The sequence below is a fragment of the Alosa pseudoharengus genome, unplaced genomic scaffold (genome assembly GCF_046254945.1).
Source record: "Alosa pseudoharengus isolate Yale_2024_CS ecotype anadromous, Long Island Sound unplaced genomic scaffold, YU_APseudo_1.1 YU_APseudo_1.1_scf_16, whole genome shotgun sequence".
NCBI classification, from domain to species: Eukaryota; Metazoa; Chordata; class Actinopteri; order Clupeiformes; family Clupeidae; genus Alosa; species Alosa pseudoharengus.
The window spans coordinates 4,012,957-4,025,886 of record NW_027468630.1 but is presented as its reverse complement, the minus strand read 5'-3'; the positions used below and the strand labels follow the sequence as shown (position 1 = coordinate 4,025,886).

At 41.6% G+C, this 12,930-nt stretch overlaps 2 protein-coding genes across 3 annotated transcripts; one reads left to right on the top strand and one right to left on the bottom strand.

The window, feature by feature from the left end:
• Window positions 1-783: 783 nt before the first annotated feature.
• zdhhc7 (zDHHC palmitoyltransferase 7) lies at window positions 784-11,353 on the top strand. Of its 2 annotated transcripts, none has more exons than XM_076286763.1 (8): window positions 784-891; window positions 2,455-2,548; window positions 5,120-5,431; window positions 6,366-6,490; window positions 6,988-7,084; window positions 7,581-7,662; window positions 7,920-8,050; window positions 8,829-11,353. In XM_076286763.1, the coding sequence occupies exons 3-8, from the start codon at window positions 5,126-5,128 to the stop codon at window positions 9,006-9,008; spliced, it is 921 nt and encodes a 306-aa protein (XP_076142878.1). In that variant the 5' UTR covers window positions 784-891; window positions 2,455-2,548; window positions 5,120-5,125; the 3' UTR covers window positions 9,009-11,353. The 2 variants fall into 2 exon arrangements, with proteins under 2 accessions (XP_076142878.1, XP_076142877.1); XM_076286762.1 differs by having other exon boundaries at window positions 800-999.
• Window positions 11,344-12,921, bottom strand: nip7 (NIP7 nucleolar pre-rRNA processing protein). The gene is made up of 5 exons (XM_076286764.1): window positions 12,772-12,921; window positions 12,533-12,619; window positions 12,299-12,437; window positions 12,058-12,198; window positions 11,344-11,849 (listed from the first exon to the last, which is right to left on the bottom strand). The coding sequence occupies exons 1-5, from the start codon at window positions 12,825-12,827 to the stop codon at window positions 11,730-11,732; spliced, it is 543 nt and encodes a 180-aa protein (XP_076142879.1). The 5' UTR covers window positions 12,828-12,921; the 3' UTR covers window positions 11,344-11,729.
• Window positions 12,922-12,930: the final 9 nt, after the last annotated feature.

The following is a 12,930-nucleotide window of genomic DNA, read 5'->3' as shown; positions in this document are numbered from 1 at the left end:
TCTGCGTAAATATAGCAAAGGCTGCCACCTCTTGGCAACAATTGTAGTTTCAGAATAAGTGTATAATGCTACCACATCTAAATGGAATAATTAGCCAATTTAACAAAATCTAATATAAATTCAAGCATGTCTGGTAATATATGAATGTGTCAAATATAGATTACCATCTCTTATGTTAAAGGTTCAGTCCTCAATCTAACTGAAAAGTTGTGGAAAACTGAGCCTAACAGACAATCAGACAATCAATTTGGCCTGAGCCACTTTGTTTGTCACCCATTTCAGAGCAGGAATATTAAGCACACAGCACAGACAGCTAGTGGAACATTATGAGAATTTAGCAGAATTCATATAAGTGTTATAGGCTCACTTTAAGGTGATTTGTTACTCCCTGCCTTTTATATTTTAATTTGTGGTCCATATCCAATAAAACCACAATGACAATGATAGACTAATTACAAGGACATGTCTGTTCTGCCTATTGTTGTTAATAGGCTTAATTGTAAAGGCAAATTGTTTGCAGCCTAATAATAATCTGCCAAATTCATCAGATAGCCTAGCCTATGGATCAACCTGGCCCACTTACAATGGGAACCTCATCACTGTAGGCTATAATCCTGCTAACCTTATTCTGTTTTGAGGTAGATATATTTGCTGCTGGACTTTTGGGGTGTAGTAAGAAATGGTCGATAAAGTAGCCCTAAATCACGGCCAGACTAACTTTTAAGGTCAGTCATTGAGGGTAGTGCACATGCGCATGCGTGCAACCGTAAAAGGAGTGGTATTCTGAGAGTGACGGGCACAGAGACAACACCTGCATGCGGGAAGAGATGGGAGTCCCGGAAGTCACATTATCGGATAATTAGGAAGGCAACTATGGAGGCTTGAAATGTTGTCAGTGTTTGTATATTAGTATTGATGATTATATGTGTGGCGACGCCGGTTGGAAATCCATTTTAAGACAGTGTGACTAATCTTGTGTGTAGGTCAGGAATTACTGCGGTAAGTGCCGAGTAGGGGGTCACACAAAGCACATTTACTAGCTAGCTAGCGAGCTAATCCATTTAGTTATGTAGGATGCTACCTAGCTAGCTCCTTGCATGTATGACAAGTATTTCCAAACAACAGTTTTATAAGGATCAGATCGCTGTGAGAAAGAAAAAGAAATTCACGCTTGTAGCGTTAATGTGGCTACGTGTAAGTTATGGGCACGTCAGTGTGGTTGAAGTTATAGTTAGCAATGGTAGCATTTCATACAGTCTTAGACAACTGGGTAAACAAGCAATTATCTACAGCTTGGCATTAGACGTGTGTTGCGGTGATTTTGTCAGCTGGCTAAATTAAGTAACGTCACTACTCGTATGTCTGTGGTAATGTCAGAAATGTCCAGGTAAGCAAGTAACGTTTGCTAGTTAGCTTGGTCAGAGACAGTATAAGGACTTTGGTTTGGCCAGTGTGTCATCGTTACCACGGTTCAGCTAACTAGCTGGGGCTATCCAAGATCAGTCAAGTGCTTTCGTAGAATTTCGGCTGTCAAAATTAGCAGTATGCTAGATGCTGATTACAGTTAAGTTTAAGTTACTTTGCAAAGACATATTTAAGCACAGATTTGGTTCAACCGATAACGTTACTTGAATACAGTTTGCTGTTGATCAATCTCTGTGACGCGCTCATGAGAGGTGAGGTAGGTCATCATGGTGCATCATGGACTGTTGTGATATATATAATATGGCAATCAGCATTTGTTTAAATAGCTGCATGGAAAATGAGTGACATTGTAATTTAGTTGCTTAGTTGCACTAGTGTCAAACGTCAATTTATCCAGGTAATTGGATAATGATGTTTTACATCAATCGCTTTTGACGTCGATTATGCCTCAATTAATATCCAGTTAATTGTCAGTTTCCCCCATAAGTTATCATATATGTTCAGTTTGCCTGTGCCCGTTACTGATATTGAGCAGTGGTTAACTTCTTGCCAGTGAAATGGTTGAGAAGTGACAGTTGGAAATCAAAGTTTAGAATTGAGAGCAGTCTTTGTCACTGCAATGCATTTATTCATGGCCACCATTACACCTCTAAACTGCATGTCAGCATTTCTGGTGTACTGGACATGTTCTCCCTGAGTCGAATTTAGATTTTGCTTATATATGATTGTTGACTGACCCCCTCCCATGATGCCACGAGACAAATTTTGTCATAAATCCTCATCCTCAAATAGTTCACTATTTGTGTGTGTGTGTGTGTGTGTGTGTTAGAAAACCATGTTATTACTGGGGAGTAGCCTATATTTAATGCTGATTCTGGTGCCTCTGATGTGTCTGGGGCCTTTTTGCCAACCCACTTCTGTACATAGGGCACTGCACTGTGCTGCATTGCTCTAGCCACTGACATAGTTTCCGCTTATCATCTTAAAAGATGTGTATTTTTAAAATGTGCGCTCTCACATCTGCTGCAGGTGGCTCCGTGGAGGGGGTGGTGCCACACGGCTCCCCACCAATGAAGACATGAGGGCCACAGACAGCATGCTACTGTAGAGTGGATAGTGAAAGGTGAGTGATAAAGAGGAAGCCTGTCTGATTAACCAGAGACTTTCTAATGTGGAGACACAGCACTCAAAAAATCCTCCATAGAAATACATGGGGCTAGTTTGTCACGCCAATATGGCTGTTGTCTACACGTATCCCACCCCTTCCTCGGCAAAACGTCGACATGTGAATACATTGAGCCAATCATATGGTGTGTTGTGAAGACATCGTGCCAATCATGTGTTGTGATCTCGCCGCTGGAGCAAGATTGGTGTCTTGAAGCCTTGCCCTATGAGTGCCCAAAAAGCGTTGTCAAATGGCCGTCGAGTGGAGGGACTTGCCTAAAAGGACTTTGGATTAAGTCTAGTTTGGTCCTTTTTTGTTTCACTTAGGAGTCAGTTAAATTAAATGTTGAGATTATGAGACTCCACTTATATTTAGTGGCCATTATCCCTGATCCTTCATGTGCCAGTGTGTTACTACCCAGTGTTATATGGATAATTCTATTTGTGGTGGTTGGTTTGCAGAATTAACCTGAATGTAACAGTTTTACAATTTAGCCAGTCGACTTTTATGCCAACAATTGCAGGATTGTTAATGTTTTCTTTAAACGTGCATATAGGTTTGTTGAACCTATATGCAGACAAGGAGAGGCTGCGCAAAGGTTCACATAGCTCTACAATGAACAAATTCCATCCAATTTAAATAGTACAATATGGAAAATCATTGTGTGGCGTCAGTGTTGATATTGTGGTGGGTCGCCACAAATAAGTCAATGTATGGGAAACACTGCTACCAGAAGTACCCTTGGATATGCCCGCCATTTTAGTCTACATTTAATGAGTGTTAAAACACGTAGGATCATTTACTGTGTGTACTTGTGGTCGGATAAGGCATTGCACATCAAAGAGCCATATGTGTCAGCATTTCCCTCGGTAGCAGATGAGCGAGGGATCGATGTGGTTGAATATTCGGACCTCTACTCCTTGTTGATACTCTTGAACAAACTATGTTTTCACAACACTTACTCAAAATTACTTTTCTGTATAGCTTTGAAAACCATGTCTTGGACAGAGTGTGAGAAGAGATGGAGTGGTTATTATTGGATTTTTAGGTTCTTCTCATCTCTCTACCCACACCTCTTTATTACAAATCTAGCTGGTTTCCAAGAACTGATTTTAATCCATGGACATGCGTATTATTAAGGGCTATGGCTATTCCTTACAAACCCTGGGGGTTTGTAGAAAATATAATTAATAGATAATATAATTTCCTTCTAGTACCAGATGAGCAAGATATTTCTGTGGATGTTGTATAATATTCTGACCTGTATCTCCCGTGGGTGCTCTAGAACAGACTTTTTACAGCACCTATCCAAGAATTCTTTTCTGTCATAAAGTATTAGTAAAGAAAGCATTAGTAAGGGCTGTTGCTATTCCGTTTAGACCCTGGGGGTCCGTAATAGAAAATATACGTCTTTGAAATTTGCACATGTGACTTGTTGAGTAAAAAGTGATGTTGTAAAAACAGCCGTTCAATGTCTGATTCTAAGAACAGCTTGCATTTTACATTTACACATTTTGTTCAAGAAAGCAACTTGGTCCAAGGTCCAGACTTACCCTTCCTGTTTTCTGATTGGATGAACAGCTTTTGAAAATAAAATAAAGATTGTTTCATTAAGAATACTTAACATACATTAGACACGTTGAATGCTAGCACCCCCCCCCACACCGGGAGGGGGTTCCTGCTTTCTCTCTTAACCATTTTTGTTTCTCTTGTTTCGTTTGGCGAGTCTTGGCTCCGAGTACAGGCCAAGCAAGATGTGCCAGTTTTCCTCTAGGCAACATTTGATTGTCCTGGACTTCAAATTTGCATCTGAAATGCTGTGTGCAAAAAGCAAACTTGCTTTGTTGAAGTCAGTGGAGAGCATAATTAAAATGAACCACCATACGCTCTGAAAGAGCATTTGGCATGATGCATCAAATAACAATTTTGTTGTGCTGTGTGATCCCATCCAAATGGCTTATTGAGTCATTGTATCTATCAAAGTTTATTGTTCTGGTCTAGTGTTCAGTTTGGTGTTTTTAATGGTCATCTCATGCGGGAGAAATATCTAATTTTTGTACATAATATACTGAAAAATCCAGAGAGACGTCAGCATTATCAGTACTTTTTTTTTCCAGGCTCTGGTAGCCGATCAATGCTGTTCTATTTCTGATGGGTAATTTATAACCTGTGGTGTTCAATTCCAAAGCCCCAGGATCCAGATCCTGGAGAAGCCATTCTGCTATTGATTTGTGTTTTATGACATATGCCAGTATGGTGGAGGCTATTTCTTGTTCTCTTTTTGTTCTGTTCATTACTTTGTCAGTAAAGATGTATGAATGAAGAGCACTGACACATAGGTGATCCATGATTATTACTTTGTTTCCTTCCATACCCCTGTACATCTCTCTCTCTCTCTCTCTCTCTCTCTCTCTCTCTCTCTCTCTCTCTCTCTCTCTCTCTCTCTCTCTCTCTCTCTCTCTGCCTCCCCCACGCAACCTGCACTCTTTCTTTTTTCTTTCTTTCTTTCTTTCTTTCTTCTTTCTTTAGGAAAGAATGCAGTCCTCAGGCCATCGGCTACGGGATGTGGAGCAGCATCACCCCTTGCTGGCTGGCGAGGCGGAGGAGCTGAAGGGGGTGTGTTCAGCGCCATGGGACCGCGTCTGGTTCATCCAGGACAGCTGTGGCATTGTGTGCGCAGTGATGACCTGGTTCCTGGTGCTTTACGCCGGGTTCGTGGTCAACTTTGTCATGCTGCTCCCCTCTAAGAACTTCTGGTTCTCAATGGTCAACGGAGTGACCTTCAACTTCCTGGCCGTGATGGCGTTGTCGTCGCACGTACGCACCATGCTGACTGATCCGGTGAGGCAACATTTTAAGGCACCCAACCACAAGCTAAAGTAGCCTGGACTAGACTTTGCATTTAGTAAAACTAGTGTCGTGCCTTTACAAAACATGCACAACACTGTATCTGGTGTCATTTGCCGTGCAGTTGACTTGAGGTCAAAATCCTCTAAATGTTGCTTTTTAACAATACCTTTAGCTTTTCATATCCAAACAACTTTACACTCGACATTGCACTCATTTGGGTCTTTAGCAGTGTATAAGTATATATACTCTTTTGATCCCGTGAGGGAAATTTGGTCTCTGCATTTATCCCAATTTGTGAAACACACTCGGCACACAGTGAGGTGAAGCACACACTAATCCCCACGCAGTGAGCTGCCTGATACAGCAGCGCTCAGGGAGCAGTGAGGGGTTAGGTGCCTTGCTCAAGGGCACCTCAGCCATTCATACTGGTCGGGGTTCGAACTGGCAACCCTCCGGTTACAAGTCTGAAGTGCTAACCAGTAGGCCACGGCTGCGTGGCTGGCCCCAGTGCACCCACTATGTGTGAAGTCAGTTGGATGAACAGTTTGAAAGATGTGCTAGGGACAGACTCCAGATTCCACATTCCACATTTATATAGTTTGCTAAAGCCCCTGACACCTAACCATAATGGAATGAGAACGAATAAGAACAAATAGAACAAACTTTGGATGAAGGGGAAAACAGAACATCATACATAAATATAATAGTTTGATCAGCGAAAAGGAGGAGGTGAAGGTGTGAAAGTCATATATAATTCTGTTCTCAGATTCATGTGATATTCATAACAGGTTGAGCTTCAACAAATAATGGAAAAGCATACAATCACTTGGGTTGTACTAGCTGCAATAGCCATGCCATATTGACTCACAACCATATGATACCTCTCACTAATACCAACTAATATTGCTCCTCTTGTCCTCTGCAGGGAGCAGTTCCCAAGGGCAATGCCACTAAAGAGTACATGGACAGCTTGCAGCTGAAGCCTGGTGAGGTCATCTACAAGTGCCCAAAGTGCTGCAGCATCAAGCCTGAGAGAGCCCATCACTGCAGGTATTTACCGAGCCAGACACTGGAACACCACACCACACCACACTCCCCTCTCTCAGGAGGGGATTCAGGACTGCCTGTCTGTGCGCTAGTCTTCTGGCTGAGGGAGGACTGTTTTAATAGCCAGGAGAGTCCTCGCTGAACTGGCTGAGAGACTGAATGGGTTGTGAGTGACTCAGCAGCTTGTCCTCCAGTGCTCACTGTCTCTCATAACATGAAGAAACCTTAAGCAGAAGAGAGAGAGAGAGAGAATAAACAAGAAAAGGAAGGAAGGAGAGAAGAAAGAAGCAGAAGCAGGCAGATGAGTTCATACATTAATCAGGATGTGACATACATGTGACATCCGTACATGATGCATATAAACGTAAAAGATATATACATGATGAGTACTGTATTAATGGCAGCAGGGAATATCCTGTCGTGGTTGGGTGTGATCAATGCGGAGGTCTTCATGATGATAACTTTGCCTCTCCCCCTCCCTGTGTATCCCTCCCCTGCAGCATTTGTAAGAGATGTATCCGCAAGATGGATCACCACTGTCCCTGGGTGAATAATTGTGTGGGCGAGAAAAATCAGCGCTTCTTTGTGCTCTTCACTGTGAGTATGAGGGTAGTGATGCCTGCCCCCCTCCCCTTCTACCCCCTGTATTTTATCTGGGGCATTAAGCAGTGGGCTGGCTGGTCAATTGCATGCTTGCTTTTCTACAGCAGGTGCTAAAATGCCAGCCATTGTAGGGAAAATGCAGGTACTTCCTTGCTTGGTTGTCTAAATGGTGTTGGATTACCTGCCTGGGGTCTTAATGGTCACTCCTTTTGAAACCACTGACAGCATTCAAATGTAAGACAAGCCAGACCTGGGAACGTAATATGAGAGCCAGTGGCCTACAAAGACAAACTACCATAAATGACGGCAGAGCAGCCAGGCTGCATTCTTGTCATGTTTCCATGCCATAGGTTATTTGGGTTTATCTGAGGGTCATTGTTAGTTAACTTAGGGAACATTCCTGGGGATTGTTTTAATGTGTTTACATAACAGAGGCCACAAATGAATGTCTGCTGCAGATTAACTTTCCTCTTCCGTTTTGTTCTTGTAGATGTATGTAGCCTTGATATCAACCCATGCACTATGTTTGACTGGCTACCAGTTCTTCACCTGTGTCAAAGTCCAGTGGAATGGTACGTGTTTAGGTAGAGCAATCTCACACAGTGTGCATGAATATAAACATTCTGTGTACCACAACAACAACAATGTATTCTTCAGTAGTTAACTGTGCTGAAGCCTCCTGGCATTGTGGCTTTATTCTAGTTCTATTCAAAGTTTCTAAAACGTCACTGGCATACCCACATCTTTGTTAAAAGTGGTGAAATGATGTTTTGAGTATGGTTCTGTTTGAAGCTCAGCGAGTCTCACTCTGTTGTCCTTTCCTGTGCAGAGTGCAGTGACTTCTCCCCTCCCGTGGCGGTCATGCTCATGATCTTCCTCTGTATGGAGGCGCTCCTCTTCCTCACCTTCACCGCCGTCATGTTCGGCACGCAGATCCACTCCATCTGCAACGACGAGACGGTGAGTCACGGTCGAGGACTTCCAGTCGGTCAACTGTGTCAGCAACATCTGTCTGGGCCCTCATTCATGAAACATTCAGAGATAGGTAGTCAGAGGGTTCTTCCTCTGATCCTTCTGATATGCTAGGTTAATGACTAGTTACTGCTGTCAGGCTTTGACTATTGAGCTGAATTACATTCATGTAGATAGACAAGGATGGCCAGTAGGTCCATAGCCCACTAATGCTATTGATGCTTTCTGTGTCTGGCTTCTTGACCCCCTGGTACATTCAAGGGAAGTTCACCACTGTGCCTGTGTGAAATACTGATACATGAATGATTTCCCTACAAGTTAATTTGCTGATATTTCATGAATGAGGCCCAGGTGACTAAATTAGTGGGTGGGGGGTGTTCACTTCAGAGGTTGTTGTACAGGTCAGTAAGTTATCCAGGCTGACCTGCTGGTATAGTATTGGTATCACTAGCGTTTTGGTTCTTGCTTTGTTTCAGCAAGAGATTACACATGTGACTTATGTATAAGCCATAGTGCTTCACTGGGAACAAAGTTCCATTTTGGCCCATTATTTTCACATGCACACTGCCTCTTTCTTCTCTCTCTGTTGTCATGTCAAAATAAAGGTATTTAAAGGCTGTAAATGTACTTAAAATAAACTTTAACACGATTATACTTATTGAAAGGCTTTTTTGTTCATGCAAGAACATAGCTGACCTGTTGGCATGTTTAAATCTGCCTAAATAAAAAAAAAACCCCGATCCTGCCTCCCCTGTGTGTCCATCAGGAGATCGAGCGGTTGAAAAATGAGAAGCCTACGTGGGAGCGGCGTGTGCGCTGGGAGGGCATGAAGGCCGTGTTCGGCGGCGCTCCCTCGCTCGTCTGGTTCAACCCCTTCGCTGGCCTGCAGCTGCGGCGCCTCCTCATGGTCAGAGCACGCAAGGGTGGCGCAGAGTTCTCCGTCTGAGGAGCGGGACGACAAGACAACTCCTCCCCCCTCCACCTCACCGCACCCTCAGCCAGTCCTGCCCATAGGCCTGTATTCATAGACCATGGCCCAATCTTGAGGAATCCCCCTAAAGGTTTTGAACTGGGGGGGCAGGGGGTAGCTTTATTTGTTTTTGTTTAGAGAAAATATCAGGACTACAGGACGAAAGTGGCCATCTGACTTATGGAATTCATCTTGCAGTCTATTTGCCACACTGCTGCGCTGACCTGGCTTCAGACCAGTCTACAGTAATGGGAATGTGAATTTCTCCTCTTTTTTTAAATGTCTTTTAATATCTGCTGAGTTTTTTTTTTTTTTTTTTAAAAGCAAAGCCTGTAAGTGAATTGATTTAAGGGTTGAATGGAGTTGGCATGAGGTTCAGACCAGTGGAGCTTTTCACTGATCTTCATGAGGGAATGTCAAACCATACAGGGCCTTGGCACAACAAATCTCTTGTTGGGTGCCCTGGATCTAGTAACATATGACTTCATAACAGTGTGGGTTAGCTATGGTAACTCAGGTCACCAAAGCTTTAGAGGACAAGTATTAATGCTGATCTCCAACTATAGAGGAGCCATTCTTCTAAGGACGTTGTGACAACAGTGTTTCCCTTTGTCAGTCACTTTTTCTTGTTCTTTTTGTGGAAAGAATTCTAATTTTTGTGATGACCACTAATGAATTACTGAGAATGATATGTGAGATTATCACTGCATCACCCTACACATTTGGGTGAATTTGAACTGTTTTTTAGTGTAGTTATCTTAATGGAGGAATGACACACACTTTGTCACCTTTGGTAAAATGCAAACATCTCATAACACATTTGTGGACAAACAAGTCTAAAGGTACCTCTTAATGGGCACTGTATGTTTGAAGAGGGGGTTGTGCATTATATGAAAGGTTTAATACAGAGGCCCATCATGCTATGCTAGTGGATACATTTTTGAATACAAGATGTGGATCATTTCCTTTGAAAAGGACAACTATTCAGAATTTGCTAAAAGCCCACCATAAATCCTGCTGCCCAGTTAAGTTGGGCCAAATCCAAAGTGGCCAATAACACTTCTTTTCTGTGTTACTCTTCTAGGAATTCTCTGAGCAACTGAGCAGCCTTGGCAGGCCTCTCCTACACTGAATGCTAAGTCCCGTCTTATACCTTTGTATCAATTTGGCTTCTGTTTGTGAAGTGTCATGTTTTGATCTTCAAAATTTTATAGCAAAACTGACTTTACAGTCTAGAAAAAACAACCAAGACCTAAAAAAGCAGCTGTATGTATGCATTTTAAATAACACTCTTCTTGTCCCACATCTCACTTTTCCTTTGATTAGGGCAGTTTACAAAACACTAACTGCTTGCACAACTATTAATAACATTTTAAAAAGCCCTCAGCTCATGATTAACTGTGTTGTTTATTTTAAGAGTAAACAAGCCTTGTTCTTTTACTGCACAATCATGAGGACATCGTTTTACTGAGCTTTCCTCTATTTCCCCTTTTAAAAATCACATGACTGTCATCACAAACACTCCAAAGTACTGCTTAAAGAGAAGTTGTTGAAATGCCAACTTCACTACATACCCCCCCCCCCCCCCAAACCCCATGTTTTATTATCATACTGAAGATGAAATCATACGTTTTTCAAAAACTTGCCTTTAAATTATTATACTACGAATTTATGTATTGAACTTTTGGTCTCTTGTTTTGCTAGCTCATGAAGGGATATGCCTATGGTTGAGCTGAAGTCTGAACTGTTTTCTACAATACAAACAGTATTCATAACTTCCTGTACCTGAGAGAATGTACGTCAAAGTTTTAATTGCGTGGAAAGGCGGTTACCTCCGTTTACCTGCAACACATTACTGCACTTCAGTGGATGAAACTGTACATGCTGGCTAAGTGTGGACTTCAGATGACTATTCTCATGACTTATAGTGGCGAGTCTCTTGGCAATCTTTCGCTGAGCAGCTTTAAGAATTCAGGGCCGCAAATTCTGTTATTTCATAGACATTGAACCTATAGGCTGGATTATTCATGCTTCAAGGATTGAAATGGCCAATTGCTGGAAATTAACATCTCTCATCTAGTGTGTTACTGTCCGAATCTTGCGGAGCTTGATTCTCAAAAATCAGGGTAGAGGCAAAGAGAATGTGTAAACATAAATAAAACAAACCATTACACTTTGTTACAGGAAAGCATAAAGGTTTCTTATTTACAGTATATGATGAATATAATGATTTTAGAGAGATTTTTTTAACTTGTCAAATTGTGCATTGTCTTTTGATTGTGTAGTTTTTTTGCATAAATAAATTTTAATCTTGAAAGTGATTGACAGATGTTTAATCTGAATGTTGATTGAAAAAATATGCAAGTATCTTCATGTTCCCATTTTTGACAAAGATAACCAAATGCAAGTATGAGAATTAAATTTACACTTTAACGGTTTTACACACTATGCTTAAATGTGCTGAATAAAATGTGATTTAAAGAACACCAACATTTGCATCAAGTTGTGCAGCAAGCCTCAAAAAGAGCTTAACAAATAATAGTCAAGTATTAACTAACCAGTGGTCATATCATGGTATGTAATGGTGGAACAAGACAACTAAGCACTTGATCAGTCCTTTATGGCCGCCCGTCTCCTGAAAGTACTGGTGACCACAAACAGCTGTGGAGGAGTCCATTTCATGTCCCAAATTCCACATTATGTTAGCATGTCTTCATTTCGGATAAATTCACCTATATCTGCTTGATGAAACACAACAATGGCCATTGGGTCCACTCGCCGACATTCTTGTGTAGTCTTTGCTGCAACACCAAATCCCTGCAGATATGTAGATGTTTACAAACGGTTAGAATAGGTACGGGTAGATACAGCAATTGCCGGGCAGTAAATTTGCATTTAATGATGGACAACTACAAAAGTGTTAGTGTGCTCTTAAAACCTACGCATATATGCACAGCACATTTAACTAAAAAGGGGTACCCAACCCCAGAGCTCTAGTGTATTACTACAGTATAAAAAAGCTTACCAAAGGAACATCAGCCATAGAGTACACCACTACTCCCTGGTACTGAGCAGTATTTTCTGTGATCCTACCCAGACCTGACTTCATGATGTGATTTCCATACAGAAAGGATTGTTCTCCTCCAGGTTTCACCCAAACCTTGAACTGATATTGAAAAGGGACAAGACAACATTTTTCGACGAAACACTTAAAAATACTGACAGCAATGGAAAAACAAAAAACTGCAGCAACAACATTCACTTACCTTTGCATAGGGAGCAAGGAAGTCCAGAGCAGTGATCTGCAGTCTGAACAGATGTGTCTTTGTGAACTTTCCAAAACATGTGCCTATGGATATCAGCTTGTCTCGTGAGATGTTTGTGGCCAATTTCAGAATTTTTTCACTACAAGAGCAGGACATTGAATAGTTAAAACTGACACAACATGCTAACCATATGTATTTGGTATATTGGGGTCAAAAAGGGGCAAATTGTCGTACCTTATATAATAGACGCGATCATTATGAAGTCTGAAACAGTATGTTCCGTCCGGTCGATCTATCAAGAGTTTGATATTCTCACCAATGCTGTTCGGAATGACAATAACATAACAAAAGTAAGAACATTCAAGTGAGTGCATGGTTAACTTCACTTACATCGCGTAGCTGATAACACAAGCGTATGTGAACCAACTGCTGAACACACTTCATATGATTTAGTGGATTGTTATATTACTTACTATTTTGATAGCTTTTCAAACATTGTCTTTGTTTCTTCGTCAGTTAACGGCCGCATGATTACACCAAGATAAAATTTCTAATGTTAAAGAATAATTTTCAGCACAGTGAGCCACGTGAAAGCTACTCCACTCCACTGCTAGGAAGTCGCATGTGTATGA